At 64.9% G+C, this 24,001-nt stretch overlaps 1 protein-coding gene across 8 annotated transcripts; it reads right to left on the reverse strand.

Moving 5' to 3' along the window:
* Nucleotides 1–118: 118 nt before the first annotated feature.
* TPM2 (tropomyosin 2) lies at nucleotides 119–14,147 on the reverse strand. Of its 8 annotated transcripts, none has more exons than XM_090037416.1 (9): nucleotides 13,954–14,147; nucleotides 13,179–13,304; nucleotides 7,685–7,818; nucleotides 6,647–6,764; nucleotides 6,201–6,271; nucleotides 5,777–5,852; nucleotides 4,862–4,924; nucleotides 4,228–4,297; nucleotides 119–384 (listed from the first exon to the last, which is right to left on the reverse strand). In XM_090037416.1, exons 1-9 carry the CDS (start codon nucleotides 14,065–14,067, stop codon nucleotides 302–304), a joined length of 855 nt encoding a protein of 284 aa, XP_089893542.1. In that variant the 5' UTR covers nucleotides 14,068–14,147; the 3' UTR covers nucleotides 119–301. The 8 variants fall into 8 exon arrangements, with proteins under 8 accessions (XP_089893542.1, XP_089893539.1, XP_089893546.1 ...); XM_090037413.1 differs by lacking the exon at nucleotides 5,777–5,852 and adding an exon at nucleotides 5,050–5,125 and having other exon boundaries at nucleotides 13,954–14,145; XM_090037414.1 differs by lacking the exon at nucleotides 119–384 and adding an exon at nucleotides 2,792–3,531 and having other exon boundaries at nucleotides 13,954–14,146.
* Between the last annotated feature and the right edge of the window lie 9,854 nt (nucleotides 14,148–24,001).

The raw sequence follows: 24,001 nt of genomic DNA on the forward strand, positions 1-24,001 counted from the left end.
CTCGCGGGCGCGGGCTCACGCGGGGCAGCGACGCGCCGAGCCGGAGCCGCGGGCCCCAGGATCCCGGGCCGGCCCAGAGGCTCCGGCTGCGCCCGCCCCAGCACAGACACCGCCAGCGTTTGTCAAACTCAAACTGCTTTAATACGGGAACAGAGCACGGGCGGGGCGGGGCGGGGCCGTCGTGGCGGGCGGGCGGCGCCCTGGGCCGGGTGCGGCGCGGGGCCCTCCTCCCGGGTGCGCGTTTGGCCATGGCGCGGCTCTCGTGACCTCCAGCGGCGCCGGCGGTCCAGGTGCGGGCAGCTCAGAGGTTGTTGAGCTCCAGCAGGGTCTGGTCCAGCACTTGGTGGATGCCCACGTTCTCCTCTTTGGCACTGGCCAGATTCTCTGTAAGCACAAGGGACGCCCACACGCACCCGGCCAGACACACCATGCAGCACCAAAGGATCGTTCAGACAGACAGACCCACACACGCACACACACATACACGCGAATGCACACGTCAATGCAATGGCCACATCCCCAGAGCAGCACCTTGGGCGCAGCGGAGCTCTGGCAGCAGCATGCTCCCCACGCTGCGCCCTGGCCTGAGCACGGCCTCGGCCACAGCAGCTGGGCTGGCCACAGCACTCCCACTGCCACGTCCTGAGCACAGCCGACCCTGCCAGCACCGCTTCTCTCGGCTGTGGGTCAGCACCTCCCTAGCAGGGCCCAGTCCCTCCACAGCGAGTCCTACCTGGCTGCACCGGCCAGCTCCAGCTGCTTGCAGAGCCCAGGGCCAGCACAGGAGGGGCCCTGTACTGAGCAGATCCATGGAGAGCAGGAGCGAGACAGCAGCTCAGGAGAGGGACAGAACAGGACAGGACAGCAGAAAGAACAGAGCTGCAGGACTACTTCTAGCTGTCCTGCGCAGAGTGGGCTGGGGGCAGCCTGCGCAGCCAGGACGTCTGAGCAGCCTATGCCCCCCCCCATCTGCCAGACAGCGGGATCAAAGGCTCCCTGCAGCAGCCAGTGCTGGGAGACAGGGATCGAGGGCCCTGGGCTCCGCACAATGCACAGTGCCGGGAGATAGGGATGGAGGGCCCCAGGCTCCCTGCAGCACCCAGTCCTGGGAGAGGCCTGGACAGGAACAGCCTAGAGCACTGTCTGACTCCCTGACATGTCAGTGCACCAGGGTAGTCCCATCCTGAGCTCTACAGCCTCTACCCTGGTGGGGCAGGCTGGGGCCAGAGCAGCTGGAAGCATCTCTGGCCAGCATCCCTGCCCTGCATCTACAGCACCTGCTAGCTTGCTCCTGTGGCCATATGGTTGAAGGCAAGTGAAACCTGGGGGCATCTAACCCTAAGCCTCTGGGCTTGGGCCTGCACACAGGATGCCTGCCAAATCATCTGGAAGCAGCTGAAGCCCCAGGTGGGGGTGCAGGGTGCTTGCCCAGTAACAGGGCCACTTAATGGTTCTCGAATGACTCACAGATTTTTCTTTGAAAAAGAGAAAAACCCTCCAGCTGGGAGCCCCATCAAGACCCCCTAGTCTTGGCACACAGCCCCCTGGCTGGGGCTAGAGTAGCAGGAGGCTCTTCCCTGTCAGCCCGCAGTCCTACCCACAGCTCAGAGCAACCCTGGGAGAGGCAGGGCCTGCCAGGGCTGTGGTCAGAAGAGAGCTCTGCCTGCCCATGGCCTGTTAAGGAATTCCTGGCTGTGCCAGGTGGAGATGGGCTGCTGCCATCCTCCGACTGGGGAGCCCTGCACTTGGGCAGGCAGGATCGAGGGTTCTCAGGCAGCTGGGCGCCCTGTCCCGCACCGGGGCTGCTCAACAGGGCAGGGGGCTCCGCGTCCGGCCGTGGCAAGGGCAGGCTCCTTTCCAGGGCGCACAGAGCCACAGGCTGACTGCGGTGCAAGGCAGCAAGCCCAGAGCCAACAGGAGGGAGTGGGCAGAGCCCGTGGCACTGGGTGGGAATGCGGCATCGGTGCAGCCTGGGCTGTGGTCAGAGAGGCAGGGGGCCAAGGACGGTTCAACCCAGTGGGCACAGGCCAATGGCAGAAGCAGAGCCAGGGAGCTGGGGCACGGCTTCCCTGCTCAGTTAAGTTCGTTAAGGATGACCCGCAGCTCATTAGTGAGAACACGGTTTTTCTCCGCCTCCTGCCGGGAGCGCTCTATGGAAAACAGAGGTGTCAGCAGCAGCAGCAGGGAAAGAGAGAAAGAGAGGAGAGTGTTAGTGCAGAGAAAGTCACATTAGTGCAAGAGAAAGTCACGTCGGCAGAGACCAGAGCCAGGCAGGGACCTGTTTGCCTCAAAGGAGAAGCGGTGGGGCCTGGGGAGAGCCTGGAGTGAGGGGTAGATCTGGGTGGGCATTTAGCTCATCCTGGAGGGGGTGAGCCCATTCCCGGGATGGGGCAGACTGCATGGGGGAGATCCAGACTGATGCTGAGCTGAGCTCTGGGCCCAGAGTGCGAAGCTCCAGGGATGGGGGAGTTTCCCTTCTTCAAGGAGGCACGGTGCTGCCCCCCTACCCCAGGCACTGGGGCAGGGGCCAGGCAGGGGGACAGGAGCTGTGTTTGGGGGCAACTCCTGGGCAGAGCAGGGGATGGGACCACATCTATGCTCAGTTCAGCCGTGATGGAGTCACAGGACAGGGAAGAAGGATTGACCCTAAGAGTGTGGGCCCTCGCAGGGGCTGTTGTCCTGCCCCAGGGCTCCCTCCTAGGCCAAGGGCAGGCATGAGAATGAGCCAGCAGTGGAAATGAGAGTGGGAGCAGAGGGAGGGAGGCAGCAGCATGAAGAAACCAAGGAGAAATGGAGGAAAGAGAATGCTTTATTGAGACCAACTCAGTGGGACAGAAGAGAAAGGAAAAAAGTCATGAGATGCAAATGAAACAGCGATGGGCAGAGGAGAGAGGATGCAGCAGCATCAGGGCAGCCCCCACCCCACCACAGCAGGGACGTGGCTTCTGGCCAGGTCAGCCCCAACAGTGGCTGAGCAGGCGGATGTGCTTGGATGACACAGAGCCCCAGTCCTCTCCTCCCAGCCGCACTGCAAGCACCTTGCTTGGGCTATAGCTCCTGCTTCCCCTGCCCCCTGCACAGCCGCCCTGAGCCCCAGGGCTTGGCCCCCTGGCAGTGCATGCAGTGGGGCCCCTCCTGCTGTACCAGTGGGCCCCTAAACCCAGCACTTCCCCCAGGCTGTGGCTGACAGAGGGGGAATGTCTGGACAGGAGGCAGCAACACAAAGCAGGGCTCCTCCCTCCCCCCCAGGAGCTTCCCAGCCCCTCGCCTGAGCACTCACACCTGACAGCACTGGGGCCTGAAGACAGAGAGAGGACAGACAGATGGACAGGCAGGCAGATGGGGGGGCTGGGTGGGGAGCAGCCAGGGTGACCCAGGGGCAGGCAGGTGGGGGCAGGATGGGTGGACGGACAGGCAGGGCAGGGCAGGGCGTTGGTGCGCGAGTGGCTCAGAGGGAGGTGATGTCGTTAAGTGCATTGTCCAGCTCCTCGCTGATGGCCTTATACTTCATCTTCTGGGCATACACCTCGTCTGCAGGCAGGAGGAGGGCGCAGGGGCACAGTGTGGGGCGGAGCAGGACAGTGAGGGTGCAGGGGGCAGGGAGTGGTGGGAGAAAGAGAGAGAGTGAATGTGAGAGAGTGAGAGACCCCAGTGCAGGGGGACGGGCAGGACACACACACACACACACACACACACACACACACACACACCCCGGCACGGGCAGGCAAGGGCCCCATGGCTGCCAGAGGCCCCGCACTCAGCACCTCCTCCCCAGCACGTTCCCCCATCACCCCTTCCTGGGGCCTGTGCCCTGGGCCAACCCGCCTGCTGGGCCTGCCCAGCCCAGAATCAGCCCTGTCTGAACCACTCCAGTCCAACTGCCCCGATGGGGCAGCACAGCTGCTCCAGGGACCAGTCTCTACCCTCAGGGGCAGGGGTTCCTTCCTCACCCTGACCCAAGCTCCCCCATGCTGTCACATTGGCCACGGTTCCCCACCCTGTTCCCCATGGCTGCAAAAACTGCTTCCATCCTTCATGTAGCCCCATTGCACCCTGAGGTCCCCCACATGCCTTGCCATGGCCGGGGCAGACCCTCCTTGCCTGCCTGGCACCCCTCAGAGCCCTGCTCCCCCTCTGGCCCCTGGCTGCGGGCATGAGCGAGGTAGACGAGGCGCATGCCCAGGGTCTGAGACCCGGGAACAGCTCGACTCATCAGGGGTGTGTTACCTTCCAAGTCATCGATGGTCTTCTCCAGCTTTGCCACCGAGCGCTCTGCAAACTCCGCTCGGGTCTCAGCCTGCAGTGGGAAATGGGTGTCAGCTCCAGGGCCAATGGGGTGGCAGCTGTGGCAGGCAGCAGGCCACAGACCAGCACTGCCAATGCAAGGTTCCCGATGCAGGACTGGACCTGGTTTGTCCTGGCACTGGGTACTGCCAGGTTGTCTGCACCTGCCCCGGGACTCGCTTCCCAGTCTCTTGGGAGCTGATTCTTCCCGATTTGCTGAATCCAAGCTCTGGGTGGGCCTGGACCCCCCTGCCAGTCTTGCGGCAGTCATTCACTCTGGAACCCCAGACAAAGTGGGGTTCGGACCCTGGCTCTGCCCCTCGCAGGGCCGGCAGCAATCTGGCTCCACCCCAGAGCAGTGGCACCTGCCCCACCTTGGTCCCCAGGGCTGGGGCTGGCCTCTGCAGGCATGTAGGTCACCTGCCCACTGCAGGGGTGATAGGAACTGTGGACAAGGGTCTGGATCCACCCAGGTTTGGGTTTGCTGACCCAGGGTGGACACTGGTCCAGGAGCCCAGGCAGGGCTGGGATAACACGGAGGTCCGTGCCCTCCCCACTCCGCTCCAGGGCCTCTCACCTCTTTCAGTTTCTCTGTTAGAATCTTGATCTCCTCCTCGTATTTGTCTTCCTTGGTGGAGTACTGCGGAGAGAAACACGCGTGAGCCCTGCGGCATCGGGCTCCCATTTGCATGGGGACCCCATCGCCCATCCCACTCACTCCCTCCCAGCCCCAGGGGCAGGCGCTACTGCCAGGCCGGCTCCTACCTTGTCGGCCTGGGCCTCCAGGGACTTCAAGTTGTTGGTGACAATTTTCAGCTCTTCCTCTAGGTCCCCACATTTACTACATCCCAGGGACAAGGGACAGCAGAGGAGACAGAATGGGAGAGGACAGCAGCAAGGGAGCAGGGAGCAGAGGAAGGGAGGAAGAAAAGGAGAGAAAGAGAGAACAAGTTCAGAGGACAGAAACCGGTGCAATTGGGTGGAGAGGAAGCGACAGCTGCCATGGCTCGTGCCTGCATCCATATGTCTGGTGCCCTTGTGACAATCATCCTTGCTCTCCTGCAGCCATTCATGTCAAGGAGAGTTCAGCAGCCACATGCACACGTGCAGCCCAGGGGAGCAGGCTGCTTTGTGGGCAGGGGCAAAGGCCTGGGTGGGTCACCTGCTCAGCTGTGGCCAGGACAGGTACATGGGAACCTGTAACCATCACTGATGCCAATCCCAACCCAGAGGTTTCTCCTTCCACAGCCCCAGAGGGCTGCAAGGGGGGGGCAGGCGGGGGAGGACAGGCCATGAGGCTTCCAGGTGTGGCCACGCCAGCACCAGCTCCAGGCATTGCCTCCACCTGCCTGCCCCAGGGCCCAGGCCCAAGGCAGCTGCAGGACAGCGAGGAGCAGGAAGCCAAGATCCTTGTGCAGAAATGGGGGGAGAGAGGATGCCAGAAGAACAGAGAGGGGCAGAGGAAGCAGCATCTCCTGGCCCTGCCCAGTACCTCTTCCTCTGAGGCCATCAGGGACTTGAGGGTCTGGTCCATGGTCCGCAGCTCTTCTTCCAGCTGCCTCATGCGGCTGCGGGGAGGGGGCATCGTGGGGAGGTGGGGAACCGAGCAGAGAATATGGTCAAATACTTGCTCCTCACACTTGGGCCCCAGCTGGGCACAAGGATGGGACGGGACAGGACAGCACAGCCATAGGGCAGGTCCAGTGGCCAGGCAGAAAGTGCAGGGGTCCTGGGCCAGGCCCAGCCCCGGGAGCCCTCGGAGCCCAGGCCCACTGGGCCGGCTGGACTAGCAGGACTGGGCTCCCAGGCTAGTGCCCGATTGGGGTCCCCGCATAGCTCGGGGGTGGAGGCGGTCGCTGGGCCTGCAATCATCGTGTGGTCAATCCCCCCCAGATCTTGCGGGTGCTGGCACTCACCTCTCTGCCACCTCTGCCCTCTCCTCAGAGCGCTCCAGCTCCCCCTCAATGACCACCAGTTTGCGGGCGACCTGTCAGCAACAGCAGAGGGGCAGGTCACCCCAGGTGCCTGTGCACACAGCCAGGGTCATGCAGGGCCATGGGGCAGCGCACGCGTATGTCGGCGTGAATGACGGAGGATGGCAGGGACCCCACAGCACCCAGGCTAGGGGTGCAGTGAATGGTGTCCCGTGGCAGGTGCATGGCATGGCTGCAGAGGTGTAGGCAATGAGGAGACAGCGTACGACGTGGGCTGGACAGGGGGCCCCATGGCAGGAGCTGCTTCAGTGGGCTCTGCTCTCTCTGGATCTCTCCCCTGGGAAGGGGTGTCAGGGGCAGACCCAGGGATCTGGGCACAGGCCCCTTGATAGGAGCTGGGGCCCCAGGGCTTGTGGTCAGGTGCTCACCTCCTCATATTTGCGGTCGGCCTCCTCCGCTATGTGCTTGGCCTCTTTCAGCTGCATCTCCTGGAGCTCCATCTTCTCCTCATCCTTCATGGCCCTGTTCTCGATGACCTTCATGCCTCTGATGAGAGCCCAGACCCGACCATCACTGCCACGACCCATGCAGCACACAGCCCACCCCACGTACCTCTAGCCTACCAGAGCAGCCCCACCCATACCCACGGCCCCCAGCAGACCCAGGCCCCCATCCCAGCAGGGGACCCGGGCCATCTCCCTCCTTAGGGAGCTTGTGCTTAGTGAGTGACGGGGTGGCACCAGGACCTACAGTGCCATGGGCAGGGGAAGAGGTGACAGAGCCCAGGCCAGCGTCCCAGGGCCCCTTGGTGCCAGCAACATAGCTGCATCTGTGGGGCAGGGCAAGGGCCAGCAGCCAAGCCTTGGCACAGCCACGGGCTGGGCCCCAGGTCTGTCCTTTGAGGCGCCTGCAGGAGCACAGCCTCTTGCCTGGCTGGGGCAAGTGTGGCACTAGCCAGGTTCCCGTGGCCAGGACTGGCTCCTCGCCACACTCAGGCATAATTTACCCAATGGCCTGAGTTCATCTTGCCCTCTGCTCTCCTCCCGCCCAGCCTCCCACAGCCAAACCCTCACTCCCCTTCGCCGGTCTCTCCACCTTCCCCACCCTCGGCCTGAGCAGCGTTAGGGCAGTGGTTGCATCATCGTTACACTCCAGAGTCGATGCCCCACAGGAGGGTCGGAGGATGCAGGGCGGGCCACCCTTCTCACCATGGCAGGGTCACACATTGCCCTGCGGACATTGGGGCCTTTACACTAGAAGCTGCTGGCCCCAGAGAGAGACCTACTGGACCCCAATGGCCTTGGTCGCCCAAAAGGCCGTCAGCCTCTGGCAACCCAAACCCTAACCCCCAACCTGTGGCTGCCCTGGGGAGCCAGAGCCCCAGGATAGGATCAGGCAGGAACTGGGTCGCTGGGAGATGGGGGGTGAGAAGCATCTTGGGGGCACGTCCTGTCCCTGCCACGCACCTCTCGCTCTCATCAGCTGCCTTCTCTGCCTCCTCCAGCTTCTGCAGCGCAGTGGCCAGGCGCTCCTGGGCCCGGTCTAGCTCCTCCTCTACCAGCTGGATGCGGCGGTTCAGGGAGGCTACCTCTGCCTCGGCCTGGGGGGAAGCAGCACGAGGGTCACCTCAGCATTGCCGGGCCCTGCCCAGACCTGGCCTTGGGGACGGCCGAACACCCAGACCTGGCCCTACACTTGCACCAAGGCCCCTCCACAGCCTAGCACTAAGACCCCCACAACACCCCAAATCATGTGCAGCACCAGGCAGCAACGAGTCCCAGGGGTAATGGGCACCGGGGACACGGGTCTTCCTGTCCCTGAACATGTGGTGGCCGTGCCAAACGCTCCCAGCCCTGCACCCCCTCCTCCGCTTCCCCAGAGATAACGACTGTCCCTGCATGCTTGCCTCTGCAGGTACGCCATGTCGCCCACCGCACTGTGCTGCCCACGTGTCCTTACACTCCTGCTGGCCCCACAGGGACATGCCTGAGGTTGGGCCCCCACGCCACAGGCAGGACACCCCAGGGTCTCACACTGACACCAGCACATTCAGGCCCCTCCAGCCCCAGAGCGTCGCCTGCTTCTCGACCACACAACACAGCCCAGACTTGGCGCCAGCACCCAGCCCTGAGCCAGCCCGGGGACCCCGCACACACCCCCAGGTCAGCGGGGCCGGGATGCCTCCTGCAGCACGTGGCCCAGGCCGTGGCCTGGCGTGGTATTGGGGCTGTGGCATGAGTAACGGAGCAGGAATGCCCAGCCTGGCCCGCAAGGATTCGCTCCCAAAAAGGAGATGGAACAACTTGTGGATTTCCTGTTTACTGAGGCCACCGGCCCAGCAAGCAGCTCCCACGTGGGACAACCCTCCCCCCAGCAGCAGCTCTGGCGGGGGCAGGCTGGGGGGGGCCAGGAACTGGGGTCTACACGGGCCCCAGGTTGCTTGCTGCTCCCTGCCCCAGCCCAGAGCTGCTCCTTGGCCTCCGCCCACCAGGCCAGGCCAGGCCCAGGCTGATTTATGGCAGCAAGGGGAGGGTCCCGTCAGCAGGGACAATGGAGCAGACGCCTCCCAGGCTGGCCCCTCGCCAAGACCAGGCTGGAAAGACCCAGCGCCTGGTTCCCAGGCTCCAGGGTGGGAGGGGAACGGGGAGGGCAGAAGAGAGGCTGGGAGTGCAGCAGGGCAGCACTGGTGGGGGGGGCACTGGGAACCAGGGGCAGATGAACTGGGGGGGGGGGTCAGACCTGCCCACCCCCCCGTGCCACCCCTTCCCCAGGCTGCAGGGCTGGATTTGAACCAGGACCAGGAACCACAAGGCTGTGCATGGCCCCGCCAGGCCCCAGGGCATGGGGATGAACAGCTACCCCCACCCACAACACTGGGCCCCTGCAGACGGCTGACTGGAGCCCCTGTCCGGCCACGCCGAGGCCTGGGTCTGGGGTTTCCTGGCGCTTGGGCACAGAGCCGTGGCAGCTCCATGTGCTGGGAAGAGACTGGAGCGGGACAGGTCTGGCTCCGGCTCCCAGGCTGGTCAGGCCCGGCCTGCAGGATGCAGGGCAACAGAAGCCCAACGTGGCCCTTCCACGTGGCTGCAGGGCCCCACTTGCCAGAGCTGGGGCCAGAGCTGGAGCTGGGTGGCCCGCTGGCCTGAGACCCCTCAGCTGGGCGCCCGCAGGCCCTGGGACTAGGGTAGGCCCAGAGACAGCAAGGGCCCTGCTGAGCTAGCAGGTCTGCACCTGGGGGGCTGGAACCAGGGAGGGTGGAGAAGGCCACAGGGCAGCAGCCACCAGCCCCGGCAGCCAGGGCAGGAGTGCGGAGGGAAGGCCCCTGGGCTCCCCCGCGCCAGCCTCTGCCTCCACACCACTGCCTTCAGCCCTGCAGGGACCAGGCTTTCGCCCTGCCCAACCTGGCTCCCGGCTGCCAGCGCCAGCCGCTTGCCCGCGGCGCCCGGAACTGGGTCAGCGCCTCGATCGGTGTCACGCCGTGGGGAACCTGAGCTCCCCGCACCACAGGCAGCTGGGAGGGTGAATGCGATCCAGCACCAGGGCCGAGGCTGCAGCCACCTGGGCTGGGCTGGGCGCAGTGCAAAGGCGCTGGCGAGAGCGAGGGGGGCTGGGTACAGGGGCACTTGGCACAGAGCAGCGTCCAGAGCCCGGGGGCAGCTGGGCCGCAGGCCTCGCCCCGAGGGACGCGCCCGTGGCATTAGGAGGCTGCGGGAAGAGCCCGCGGACCCGCAGCCCGTGCCCCGCCCAGCGGCCCCTGGCCACCGCCACCGCCAGGCCCGTGGGCCGGAGACGCTGGCGCCCTGCAGGGACCGGGCACGTCGCCCTGGGGCTCGCTCGCGCGGGCGGTGGGGCGGGGGACCATCCGCATTTCCCCCCGGCCGCGTCCCCGCGCGTCTGCAAAAGGGCGGCGCCCGCGGGCCGGGGCGGGGCGGGTGCGGGTGCGGGGCCCGGCCTCACCCGCTCGCGGGCCTGGTGCTCCGCATCCACGTCCCGCTGCAGGTGCTCGGCGCGGTCCTCCGCCTCGTCCGCCACCTGCTGCAGGCTCTGGATCTTCTTCTTCACCGCCTCGATGGAGCCGGTCCCGGCCATCCCGCCCCGCCCTGCCCTGCCCTGCCCTGCCCCGGCCCGGCCCGGCCGCGGGATCGGGCCGCTGCGGGGAACCGCGGGTCGCCGCGCCGGCCTTTGTGGGGCCGCTCCCGCCACCGCCCGCAGGAAGCTCAGGACGCGGCCGCTCCCTCCCCCCGCGCCTTCATCCCTTTCCTGCTCCTCCTCCTCCTCCACGCGCCGCTCCCAGCCCCGCGCCGCGCCCGCCCCTTAAAGCGCCAGCGCCGGGCGCCGGCCCCGGGCCGCGGGTCCCGCACGCACCCGCCCGGATCGGGCCCCGCCGCCCCGCGGGCGAGACGCCGGGTAGGCGCCGCGCACCCCGGCCCAGCTCGCCCCGGGAACCCGCGGGGGGGCTCGAGATCAGCCCCCGGGGGTTCCCCGCTCGGGTCCCGGCCCCACGCGAACCACTGGGGGGGGTGGGGGGCACCGCCACGAGACAAGGCGGGGCAGGGGCCGGGGCCGGGGCCGGGGCCGGACCCGCCGGGAACCCGAACAACTGCCCCGCCCCGGGAGGGAGGGAGGCCCGGCAGCGCGGCCGGCCGCGGGGATCGCCAAATAAGAGCAAAGTCCGCGGCGGGGGTGGGATCGGCTCGGCCCGCCCCGCACGGGAACCCCTGCCGCCGAGGCGCGGCCAGCAGCGCCCCCGCCGGCTCCTGCCCCGCAGCCCCCGCCGGGCGAGCAGGGCCCCGCGCTCCCGGCTCGGTGCCTCCAGCCGAGGTGCGGGGACCAGCGCAGACGGAGACTGGGGGTGACACCCGCGCTCGTGGCTCTGGGTGGCTGGGCCGGGGCACCAGGGGCAGGGTGACCAGACTCCTCTTCACCCCAGCCCTGGGCTCCAAGTGACCTCCTGGCTCCACAGAGGGCAAGGGCAAACTCCCACTTGTGCCTGGGGGCCTGGAGTCCCTGCAGGAACCCACCCGGCCATGAGCACCTGCACCAGGTCTGGCTTCATGGGGTGCCACGGGAGGATCAGCCCATGCTTCATGTGGAGCCATCCCAGGCCTGGGCAGCCCCAGCTGCAGGCCCGAGAGGTGCAGCAGACAGCAGTGGCAGGAGCTGGTGTGGCCTGGGCCTGTGACAGGGCACCACATTGCCCAGAGGCCCCAGCCTGCCTCGGTTCACCTCATGCCTCCCCCAGGCTTTGCCATATCACTGAAGCCAGAGGGCATGGCCCAGCCCACGGGAGGGCCCTGAACCAGCATGGCCTGTGGCGTGTGGCTCCCCCACAAACACAAGGGACACGTGGCTGTGGAATGCAGCATCTCCTCCACTCAGGGCAGTGGGGCCTGCCGCTCATGGGGGCTGCCTTGAGCGCCTGCACAGAGCTGGCCTGGGGGTGCCTCTGTGCCCTGGGGGAGGCCTTGGGGCAGGAGTCACAGAACTGGGGCTGGATGGGACCTTGAGGGTCATCTGCATCCACAGATGCATCTCAAGCAGGTTCAGGAAGGTGATCCTCCCCCTCCGTGCGGCACTGGTCAGGCCGCAACTGGAGTACTGCGTCCAGTTCTGGGCGCCGCACTTCAGGAGGGATGTGGACAGCATGGAGAGGGTCCAGAGGAGGCCACTCGCATGGTCAGGGGGCAGCAGGGCAGGCCCTACAAGGAGAGGCGACGGGACCTGAACCTGTTCAGCCTCCACAAGAGAAGGCTGAGGGGGATCTGGTGGCCGTCTATAAACTTACGGGGGGCACCAGAGGGGAATGGGTGAGACCTTGTTCATCCGAGCACCTCCCAGAGTAACAAGGAATAAGGGCCACAAGCTGATGGAGAGCAGGTTTAGGCTAGGCATCAGGAGGCGCTGCTTCACTGTCAGGGCGGCTAGGATCTGGAACCAACTTCCAAGGGAAGTGGTGATCGCTCCTACTCTGGGGGTCTTTAAGCAGAGGCTCGACATCTACCTGGCTGGGGTCATTTGAGCCCGGTTTTCTCTCCTGCCTGGGGCAGGGGTTCAGACCTGGGCAGGAGAGGTCCCTTCCAACCCTACATCTATGAACCTATGAACCTATGGATGTGGTGCAGCCCCTGCCCAGCCCCTCTGCCCAGGCTGTGCAGGGCTTGTGGCCCCTGGGAGCATCTGTGCTGCTGCCCTGTCCAGGTCTGAGGCCTCTCCCACATTTAACCTCAGGGACTGGCAGGGATCGCAGGTTTCGCTCCTGCTCCCCAAACACCCAGTGGTCCCTGCTGGCCCCGTGCCAGGCAGCCCCTTGGCACAGCCGGAGTTGGCTTTCATCAAAGCAGGGCTGGATACGGCAAGAAGAGTTTATTTATAGAGTGTCAAATGCCTGGGGCGGCACAGCGGGTCATCCCACCCCACACCCCCTGAGGCTGTGCACAGCTGTTCCTGGCCGGCTCTCGGCCATTTCAACACCTTCCTTATGCCCCCCACCAGATCCGCTTTCTTGGAAGAGGCATAAATCAGAGCCCTATCACAAGCCATGACGCCCATCCCTGGTGCGCCCACCCACGGAAAAAGGACTTCCCCAAATGCAGGCAGGACCCTGTCCTCTGGCCCTGCCCCACGGGCACACAGCTGCCCCTGTCCCCACGCATCTCAGATCACCCGGAACAGCCTAACAAGCGCCCGGGGACAGCTTCTGCACTCTGACAACTTTATGAGGGCAGCGCCTTGGGCCCATGCCCGGACAGACTGGGCCGCCACGGCGCTGCCCCATGCTAGGTGGTGCGGTGACAGCTCGATCCCATCCCAGCCCACTGCGCCCTGCCCTGTCTCCAGCCCAGGCCCCGTTACACACGGAGCCCGGTTCAATGCAATCGTCCCCAGTGGTGGGACCCCAGTGCCGCCCCCCAGCCCCCACCCCATGATCCCCGCGCCCAGGCGCAGGCGGGAGCTACATACATCCGTGGCTTTCTTTTCCGCCTGCTCCAGCTTCTCCTGAGCGTCCTTGACGTTCTCCGAGTACTTCTCCACCTCATCTTCTGTCCCCTTCAGCTTCTTCTGCAGGCCCTGCTGCTCCTCCTCGAGCTGGACGACAGAGCATGGCACGGTTAGGCATGGAGGGGCCCGGAGGGCTGGGCACAACGTTCCCCGCACCGGAGGGATCAAGCTGGGGTGGAGGCAGACTCAACCCGTGGTCCTGGCTCGGGCTGGGTGTGGGCTGCTGGGGCAGGCCATGCCTGGGAAGGGGCAGGGGCATCCTGAGAGGAGTGGGGGCCCCTCAGAGGAGACATGGGGTGACTAGGGCAGCAGACCCAGGCCAGGCCCCTTTTGGGTGCCCGCCTTGTCCTCTCCCCGCCTGTCATCCAGTGCAGCTGTCACCCAGCTGTCCGTGGCTGCCTGGCTGGCCAGGGAGGGCCCGGGTGGGTGCAGGGCTCTGGGTGGGGGTCTCTAGGGCTGGGGGAGCTGAAGCCTTGTCTGCGCCCGCTGATCCTCTGCTTGAGCTCACGAGGCACGGGCAGGTCACAGAGGACTGAAGGGGGGGGGTCTCCGAGCAGGTCACTGGAGCTCTGGGGGAGTCTGGTGTGGGGGTCAGGGTCTCAGGGAGGACTGGATGCACTGGGGGCTGGCAGGGGGTGTTTGTGGCGGGGGGGGTTGGGTCCCGGGGGAGCTGGATGGGGGCTGTGAAGGGTTTAGGGCACGGGGGGTGGCCGGGGGTCCTGGGGCGGGCGCCCACCTGCTTGCAGCGATCCTCCGCTTGCTTCTTGTCGGCCTCCGCCTGCTCGGCGCGGTCGATCGCGTTCTCCTTGTCCAGCTTCAGCATCTGCATCTTCTTCTTGATGGCATCCATGGCTGCGGCGCGGGGCGGAGACCGGAGCGGAGCGGGGCCGGGAGCGGAGCGGGGCCGGGAGCGGAGCGGGCACTGCGCCCCGGCGCCGCCGCCGCCGCCTAAAAGGCGGGGAGGGGCCGGGAGGAGCCGCGGGGACGGACCCTCCCCCGCCGCCGCCGAGCACCTTTTAGGGACAGGCTGCGAGCGGCGGGCGACGGGCGGGGCCGGGCCGGGGGGCCAGCTCCCGCACCCGCGCCCGCGCCCGCGCTCCGCAGCTCGGCCCCAGGACCTGCGTGTCCCCGCATCGCAGCACCCCGCGCCCCCCCAGGACCTCCGTGCCCCCGCATCGCAGCACCCCGCGCCCCCCCAGGACCTCCGTGCCCCCGCATCGCAGCACCCCGCGCCCCCCCAGGACCTGCGTGTCCCCGCATCGCAGCACCCCGCGCCCCCCAGGACCTGCGTGCCCCCGCATCGCAGCACCCCGCGCCCCCCCAGGACCTCCGTGCCCCCGCATCGCAACACCCCGCGCCCCCCCAGGACCTCTGTGCCCCCGCATCGCAGCACCCCGCGCCCCCCCAGGACCTCCGTGCCCCCGCATCGCAACACCCCGCGCCCCCCCAGGACCTCTGTGCCCCCGCATCGCAGCACCCCGCGCCCCCCCTCAGGACCTCCGTGCCCCCGCATCGCAGCATCAGCACCCCGCACCTCCGATCCTCAGGACCTCTGCAGCCCCACCACCCCGCAGCTCGGCCCCAGGTTCCCTGTCTCCACTGCATCACCACATCCTGCATCTCCACCCCCCGGGCCTCTGCCCCCCCCATCCCAGCACCCAGAACCTCTGACCCCCTCCCCCCAGCTTGGCCCCCCCCAGACTTCTGCTCCCCTGCATCTTAGCACCCCGCATCTCTACCCCACAGGACCTCATCCCCCCAAATTGCAAAAGCCTGCACCCCACGTCTGCCCTCCCGACAGTCTCCCTGCACCCCCCCCCCCGCATCTCGCCCCCACCCCAGACATGTTTCCTCCACATCACAGCACCCAGAACCTCTCCCCATCCCCGCAGCTCCGTCTCCCGGACCTCTGCCCCCGCCATCTCAGTACCCCCCACCCCTGCAGCTCAGCCCACTACAACCCTGCCCCCAGCCCCCATGTCTCAGCTTCCTGCAACCCTGCACCCTGCTCTGCAGCTCGCCCCCGATGCCCGCAGATGCCTGCCCCCCCACTGCATCCTGCACCCCAGACACTCCCCACCCCCTGCGTGCCCCAGGCTCCCTGGATGTGACTGGTGTGCAGCCTGTTGTCATAGCAACATTCCTCAACACCCGCCTCCAGGATAGGACCCCTGGGGGCATTGCTGGGCAGAGGGTCTGGGACCTGGTGGCTCATGCGTCCTGTGAGCCTCGGCGCACCCTGGCATGGCCATGGTGCCCTGAAGGGGTGAGACAGTGCCCCGGGGCAGAGCCCACACACCCTTCCCTCCTGCACCCCAGCCTGAACCTCGGCAGAGGCAGGGAGCTCCCAAGAGGCAGCTGATGGGCTCTGGACCCCAGGTTGAGCTGCATCCCCAGTTGTCTGGCCCACACCACACCAGTGCATCTTCCCCGGAAAAGCAAGCAGAAACTCTCCTCTCAAGGCAAGTGTGTGCCCAGCTCCCCCTTCCATCCCTGGAGAGAGGAAGCCACAGCTGGGCGCCACTGCCATGGGGGTGGGGGGCAGCAGTTCTGGGTATCATACAGGTTCCTGCCCCCCAAGCTGAGCTGACCCAACTGTGTCCTCCCCTCCCTGATGCCCTGACAGGACCAGGGCCACTGCGCAGAGCCCACGGCAGAGCCTGCCGCACACGGGCTGCCACGACGGCGCCACCGCAGCCCACCCGTGTAGCACCTTGGAGCACATGCTTTCACGGATGGGCCCCCTCCCCTAGGCCTGTGACTGAGAGCAGCAGGCTGGGAGCTGGCAGCTCCAGTGCATTCCAGCCCCTCGCACGCCCCCACGGCCACGCCGGGGCCGACACATGGGGCCAGCGCATCCGGCCCTAAATAAACAGTGCTCAGCAGGCCAGAAATGCAGGGCCCCTCCGGTCCAGTCTGCTAAGAATAGCACCTGCCGCGCTGCTCCCACCTGCCTCCGTGGGGCCCCGAAGAGTGGGTGCTGCGGTTGGATCAGAAGGTGGGCCCAGGATGCGGGGCTGGGGTCAGGGGCAGTGGCTGGCTGAGAAGGTGGAGGAAGCTGCTGGGGCTGGGAGGAGGCTGGGGCCATGGCTGGGGAGTGAAGACGTGTGGGGAGGGTGGAAAGTGCCCAGCAGCAGGAAGGCAGCAGCACTTGGTCCTGTAGCCCAGGCACGATTGCAGGGGGCAAGGCCGGGCAGGGGAAGGCAGGGATGGCTCATGGCAGTGGGCGCATGGGCTGCCTGGGAACAGGGCTGGGGCACGGGGCTGGGTTGCACACAATGCACTCCAGTGGGGCCAAGTGCAAGGCCATGCACCCTGAGTCAGGCTGCCAGGCAGGCCACGTGGGCCAGACAGGGCTGCAACCAGCCTCCTTGGCTGATGCTGATGCCATGGCCCCTTTCTATCAGGACACTAAAAAGGGGAGAAAGGTCTATATCAGTGTCTTCAGATGCCACCACTAAGTACTGCACTATGGTAGAGAGTTGGCAAATTATTATTTTTCCACAACGGAAAAGTGGGATGAAAATGAGGAATCCCCTTCTCCCTCCAAGGAAAGTGCTGTGCAGGGAGCACATAGCAGCCTGCACAGTCCAGGTGCTGGATGAGGGCTCGCAGCCCTCCTGCCTCATGCACCGTGGATCTATTGATGGGCCACGTGATGGCTTCAGCCTGTCCCTGCTCTGGGGAGTCTGCCTCCTGCGCAGCCCCCTCCTCAGGCTGAGGCTTCCTCCTCACTTTACCTTGGACCCCATCTGCTTGCAGCGGGGTTTCTCACGTGTGCAAGGTTGGCCCTGCTCCCTCCACCACATAGTCCCACACGGATTTCATAGATTTCATAGACATTAGGGCTGGAAGGGACCTCGGGAGATCATCGAGTCCAGCCCCCTGCCCAAAGGGCAGGAAGTCAGCTGGGGTCATAGGATCCCGGCAAGATAAGCATCCAATTTGCTCTTGAAGGCGTTGTGCTTGAACCACCTCCGATGGCAGGCTGTTCCAGACCTTGGGGGCTCGGACAGTGAAGAAATTCTTCCTTACGTCCAGCCTGAAATGGTCTTGTAGTAGCTTATAACCGTGCGACCTCGTCATCCCTTGGGGCGCTTTGGTGAACAGACGCTCCCCCAGATCCTGGTGGTCACCCCTGATAAACTTATAGGTGGCCACCAGATCACCCCCGAGCCTGCGCTTTTCCAGGCTAATGAGCCCCGTGGCTCTCAGCCTGGTGTCATAAGGTCTGTTTTCCTGACCTCTGATCATGCGTGTGGCTCTTCTCTGGACTCTCTCAAGCTTCTCCACATCCTTTTTGAATTGTGGAGCCCAAAACTGGACACAGTACTCCAGCTGCGGCCTCACCAAGGCCATGTACAAGTACAGGCATCAGCCTTCCTCAGCGAGATCACAACCTTCCTCCTGCCATGGCCGAGGAAGCCGTGTCCGTCTGGGAACAAATCCTGGCATTTGCTGAGAGGAGCACACGGCTGCTTGGGTTGGCCAGCTCCTTCCTGCGACACCAGCTGCCTTGGCTCCCTCTGGCACCGTGGCTGCGATCCGCCCCAGGGCTTTCCTCCTGGCCTGTGTCTGTGAAGCCGTGTTGCACCGGCCCACGCAGGACTCCAGGAATAGTGGCAAAGAGCAGAGGAAAATGGCTGTGCGCCCACGTGGAGCTCTGTGCTGGGAGCTGCCAGGCAGGCTGGGCCTAGCGCTGACCCTGAGGCGGCTTTGTGTGAGCAAACTCCTCCGCCCAGGGAACCCTGGTCCCCGGCCCTAGGGCGCTAGCAGGGCTGTGTGGGTCTCATGAAAGCATAGGAGCTACTATGGACAGGCTCAGACCCCAGGTCCCTCTTGCCCATCTTTTCCTGTGTCACACGGTGAACGGGCAACAAAACAAGAGTGGAAGGGAGTAACCTGGGTTTTTCCCCGCTCCTCTCTCCCTTGCAACTGCCAGCACTGAAGACTGAAGGTGCCCCAGACTTGCAGGCTACTGGACTGTCTCAGCTTCCAGCCCCTCAAGCACCAGGTGCCGTACTGGGGGGCTCTGGAATCAGCAGGGAAAAGGTGCAAGGACGGTACACGGATGCTGGGCTAGTTCTAGCCCCTGCACTTCTCCGTGCCATACTGGAGCTGCCCAGGCGCTTGCACGTCCCTGGCCCGAGGCCGAACCCTGGCAGGGACTGGCTACTCCATGGCAGTCTGGCAACAGTTCTGCAGTGCTTGTGGGCTGGGGAGGGTCTCACTGGGTGCTCTGCAATGTGCTTTGCCCACTGCAGTGGCCTTCTGCATGGCACAGCCAGAGCCAATGGGCCAGCCCCAGCTTGGCAGCTCCTTCCCCACCCTAACGAGCTACTCAGACGGGCACAGCTGGACCGCATCACCCAAAAGGAGCCCTGGGGATTGTGCTATAATTAACGGGACTTCTCTGTCTCATTAGCAGCCAGACCAGCCATGCACTTGGAGCAGGGCAGCCCGGCTGTCCAGGCACCTTGGCTGCTGTAGGAGGAGGTAGAGTCAAGCTTAGGGATGGAAGAGCTGCTCTCAGTCGGTCAGAGGGACAGTTTCATGCCCTGTGCCTGCCCTGTGAACAAGTTCACAGATTCACAGTAGTTTAGGGCTGAAAGGGACCTCATGAGATTGTTGGGTCCAGCCCCCCAGCTCTGGGCAGGAATGCTTGCGGGCGTCAAGGAACCGCAGCAAGGTGTGCATCCGGTCTCCTTTTGAAGATTGCCAGGGTTGGTGCCTGCACCACCCCGCTGGGAGTCTCATCCAGAGTCTGGTCACATGAACCATGAAGATGTTTTTCCTTATATCCAGTCTGAAACCTTCTTCTAGGTGACTGTTGCTCCTGGTTTTCCCCTGGGGCACTTTGGTGAATAGTTGCTCACCTAGCCCCTGATGCTTACCCCTGATATATTTGTAAGGTGCCACCAAATCCCCCCGAGGTCTTCTAGGCTGAATAGTCCCATATCTGTCAGCCTTTCCTTGTATGGCTTGCTCTTCAGGCCTCTAATCATACTAGTGTCTCTTCTCTAGACTCTCTCAAGCTTCTCCACATCTTTCTTGCAGTGCAGCGCCCAGACCTGGACACAGTGCTCCAGCTGTGGCCTCACCAAGGCTGAGTAGAGTGGGAAAGTAACTGCCTTAGTTGTGCTGGAGATGCATTGGTTGATGCATGACAGCGTATTGTTCGCTCTGCTAGCTGTAGCATCACACGGGTGGCTCATATTCATTTTATGGTCAATTATGACCCCCAGGTCCCTTTCGGATGTGGTGCTAGCTAGTGTAGCACCACTGAGCCTGTAAGTTTGTTGTGAATATTTCCTCCCCAGATGGAACATTTTACACTTCTCGGTGTTGAACAGCATCTGGTTCCGGTCTGCCCATCTAACTAAACTGTCTGTGTCCGCCTGGATCCTCAGCCTACCCTGATATGTGGCCGCATCTCCCCAGAACTTAGTGTCATTAGCGAACTTTGCCAGTGTGCTTTCCCCCCGCCCATGTCCAGATCATTGATGAAGATGTTGAAAAGCACCAGTCCAAGTACTGAACCCGGGGGGACCCATCAGTCACCCTCTGCCTGGTCGACACAGATCCAGGCACAGATTCTTCCCCTGGCAGCACAGGCCCAGCTTGGGAATGACTGGGAGACCCAGCCTGGAAGGGAAGGGATGCTGTGCGGCCCCCACCCCTCTGCGTCCACCCACCTGCTTGCAGCACGGCTCGGCCTCCTCCCTTTCACCAGCTGTGGGGCCCAGAGGTCTGCTGCCAGGCTCCAAAAGTTCAGCGGTCAAGAGCGTGATGTGCCCGGTGCCCAGGCACACTGCTGTGGCAGCAAAAAATGCCCAGGGGACCAGCCTAGTCCCCAGTGGACCATCTGTCTCCAGGGGCGAAGACTGGGCGCTGAGCATCTGGAGAAGGGACCTGCCTGCTGAGCCCCCCCATGCACTGGCATCTGCTTGCCCTTGGCTTTGTCCTTGACTTTGCCCTTGGTGCCGGGTCAGGACGGGCTCGTGTGTGATGCTACCTGGACGGCGTCTGGGGCCGGGGGTGGGGCGTTGCAGATTGCCAGGGGACAGCTGGGGCCTGCCTGGGATGCCTCCGCATGGAACAAATCTGCCCTGGAGCTGGGCCATGGAGCACAGTGACAGACACCCCTGCCCGGGATAGGGGCGCCTGGCCTGCGCCTGCCCCCTCAGCTGCCCTCCTCACCCTGGCGTGAGGCTGCCGAGGACTGCGACAGAGGTAGGAGTGAGCCCGGCAGGTGCCTGAGCCCTGTCCTGCCTGCCTGAGCTCCTTCCCATGGGGGAGCCTGCCCCGCACTGCAGCCTGGCCAGTGACACATGCTGGTGAGATGTCAAGGGGCGAGGCTGCTGTCCATGTGCCCCACACTCCTGTCACACACGTACCTTCCCTGCCTGGCTGCTCCCTGCTAGGATGGTGACTGCACCCGGCCCCAGTTTGGAGCTGCTGGTGCCCGCTTCTCCCCGGGCTCCAGGAGACTCAGTCCTGCACCCCCTCCATGATCCCAGCAGCATGGCCACAGCCACAACCATGCTCCTTGCCTCCTGTCTCATTGGTGGTCTCAAGGGGCAGGTGCTGCAGGCGCCTCACGCTGCCAGCCTGGCCACCCACCCTGTGGCCCGCACAGCTTGGCTCAGTGTGGCTGGGGCTGTGGCTGCTCCAGGCCACGGTCAGGACCGGTGACCTTGCTGGGCAGCCCTGGCCGTGGCAGACTGAGCTGCACCGGCTGTGCTCCATGCCTGGCTGCCAGCAGCTGCGTGCCCACGGCCCCAGCGCTGCCAGGCTGTGCAAGTGCGTGGGGCAGGACTGCAAACCTGTGCCCATGCCCAGTCCTTTGCAGGAGCTCCTGCTGCTCCCTCTTCTCCCCCCACCCCTGCCACGAGGCTGTTCCTGGCCTCCCACATCCGCACGTGCTCTCGCCTGCAGCCCTCCTCCACCAGCACCAGCTGTGGGCGCCGTCCCAGCTCCCTGGGCCCTGGAAGGAGCCAGGGTGGCCTGGGCCTAGCTGCAGGGCAGCTTTGCACCACGTGCCATGGCCCCAGGAGGGACAGCCCACATCCCCCATGGAGCAGTTGGAGGGCGGCAGGCGCTGGTGCAGCGGAGCACATCTGCCTGTGCTGGCAGGACCACGTTATTCCCCTGGGGCCAATCTCAGCAATGGCCATGGGGGTGGTGGGCAGCTGGGGAGGAGGCCGGGGCAGCAGGGAGACCAGCGGCCATCCAGGGCAGAGGCTGGAGCATGGAGGGGAGATTAAAGGAGCTAAATCTTTTCTGTTGGCACAGAGGGGAGATGAGCCCAGCCCGAGCATGTGCACGTGGCCATTGAGCAGGACACACCCCTCCCAACGCGGTCCATTGGCACCCAGACCACCAACACGAGCCCTGTGTGCACGACGATTTCCCCCACCCCACCCCACCGCCAGTGCACGGGGAAAGGCTGTGCCAAGGGGTTGTCAGTCCAAGCTGGAAAGCAGGGTCCAGGCCATGGCCTGTGCCAAGGCAGGGGCACCCCAGCTCAGACCAGCCCCTCTGGGGAGGGGGCATCACCAGGGCATTGTCCCTGGCCCTGGGAGACTCTCTCAGGACTGGCAGGGGGTGCAGAGGAGAGTGGGCAGGACCCCAGTGTGGGTGCAACAGGGAGGCCCCGGCATACGGCCCCTGCTCTGCTCCTGGCAGCTCCGCGCGAGCAGTGGGGAGTGCCCCCATTCCTGCACCCCCCTGGATGGATGCAAGCAGGACACCATGGCCCAGCTCCCGGGTTCTGTTCTGGGGGAAGCTGAGCCCCCATTCTCATGCCTGATGGGCGGTGTCGAGGCGCGGGGACGGAGGCCAGGCTGGCCGGGCAGGCTGCAAAGCAGGTGGTGGGAGCGCCTGCCCGCACCCCTGAGTGACAGGGCGGGAACAGGTGCGAGGGGTTGTGTGTGGGGGGGCTCACTGCAGCTGTCTCCCCCCACGACCCAGTTATCCCCAGGGGCTATTTCGAGGTGTGATATCAGCACTGGCAGCCGGTGCTGCGCAGGCCCCTTGTTCCACGCGCCGTGGGCCAAGGGTGGAATAGGCTACCTGGGGCAGGGAGCGCACAGAGCTCCCCTGCCAATCGATTTCCCAGGGGCCAAGCCAGGCTGCCTGCCCCCCCCGCAGGAGCTGGAAGCCGCAGCCCAGGGATGGAAGCACAGCGCTGCCGGGAAGATTGATGAGTGGGGACGCGCTTCGCCCAAAGATGGTGCTGCAGCCGGGCCGGGGGGGCAGGAATGCACGGGTGCTGGCAGCCGGGGAGCCCTGCTGCGGAGCCAGGGGCTGGGGTGGGAGGCAGGACTGCTGGTGAGCCAAGGCCCACCCTGGACCCAGTCCTAGCTCTGTAGCCCCGTGGGGCTGGCCAGGCTGGGCCACGCTCCTCTCATCTCCACGGCCCTGCTGGCAGCATGCCCGGCTCCAGGGCCTGGGTACAGCCCCCGGTGCTGGAGCCCTCGGCTCTGCGAGAGCGGGGCTGGGTTCCTCAGCACTGGCCAGCATGGAGCTGCTGGCGGCTAGGCCCTGCTGGGGCAAGGCAGGGATGGTGTCAGCGGCATGGGGGCCCCTGCTCCACGACCCTGGGCTCCAGCACCTCCTGCAGTCACTCCCTGCGCAGGGCTCGGCTTCAGGAGAGTCCCTGCCAGCTCCCCGGGCACCTGGCTGGGCTCAGCCTCACAGCTCCAGGCCCAGCCCCATTATCAGCACCCCGTGTCAATGGCATCCAGCATCTCGGCTCCAGGACACGACCAGTGCAACAGCCAGAAGGGCGAGCCCTGAACCAGCTCTGCAGTCGGCAGGGTGGGAGCTCCAGCTGGAACATCCGTCTGCTGGAAAGCAGGTTGATTTCCACCGTATAGACTAACTAAAATAGATCTACGTATTGCGTGGGCTAGCGCTCACCTCTTCTGGCACCAGCTGGAGCTTCCGTACAGCTCCTCTCCCAGGCCCAGCTCCAACTGCGGTGCCTGGGCCCTGGGGCTGAACCGATCTGGGGCACCGTTGGCCCCTGGTGCTCTGCCAGGCAGCTCCCCCACAGCCTTGCTGCCCCTTCCTGTTTCTCTGTGACTGAGGCAGCAGCTGCTAAATCATAGCAATGGCCTGTTGTACGTAGAACTTCTTACGTGCAAAACCATCCCTGCTCATCAGGCACTGAGAGGTATCCAGATTGGAGCTGTATTGGTTTGGAGGCAAAAGGAATCAAAACTCATGGCAGAGGTGATATCTTTTATTAGGGCTCCAGCCACCTGGCAGGCAAGACGGAGAAGAGGTGTGGGGCAGCCCCCTGGACAGACCATGTGCCCCAGAGCTGGGACCAGTAGGCAACCCCCCCCAGGTGTCTCTGGGACCAGGCTGAAAGCACAGTGGGCCTCGGGCCCAGCATGGTCAAGCTGTGCCAGGGCCCTGGCCCACAGCCTCAGTCCTACTCCAGACCCCGGAGCCACAAACACCGTGCTCCTCCTCAAAGGCAGGGGCAGGGGCAGGGGCAGGGCTGAGCAGGGCGGGGGCTCCTCCCTTTCCAGGCCCTGGGCACTTGCTCTGTTGGCTGTGGTGACTGACCCTGCTTGGGCCAGCGAGTGCAGGGCCAGGGGCTGCAGGGATGCGTCTCATGACCATGTCCAGTGCACAGACCCCCTTGTCCAAGACAGCCTCCAGCCCCGGTGCCACCTTTAGGGCTGGCTGCAAGACAGCTGCTGTGGCCCTGCTTCGTAATCTGGCAGGGAAATAGTGTGTATCTGTGCCCGTGAAGGCAGTTTTCCTGA

This window comes from Crocodylus siamensis, chromosome 3 (assembly GCF_052110815.1).
Source record: "Crocodylus siamensis isolate JL-2025a chromosome 3, ASM5211081v1, whole genome shotgun sequence".
Classification (NCBI taxonomy): Eukaryota; Metazoa; Chordata; order Crocodylia; family Crocodylidae; genus Crocodylus; species Crocodylus siamensis.

Coding starts and splice junctions, on each gene's coding strand:
- TPM2 (XM_090037416.1), bottom strand. CDS start 14,067: ATGGATGCCATCAAGAAGAAGATGCAGATGCTGAAGCTGGACAAGGAG. Junction 13,305..13,953: donor CGGAGGATCGCTGCAAGCAG/GTGGGCGCCCGC, acceptor TCTGTCGTCCAG/CTCGAGGAGGAGCAGCAGGG. Junction 4,925..5,776: donor TGATGGCCTCAGAGGAAGAG/GTACTGGGCAGG, acceptor TTCTCTCCGCAG/TACTCCACCAAGGAAGACAA.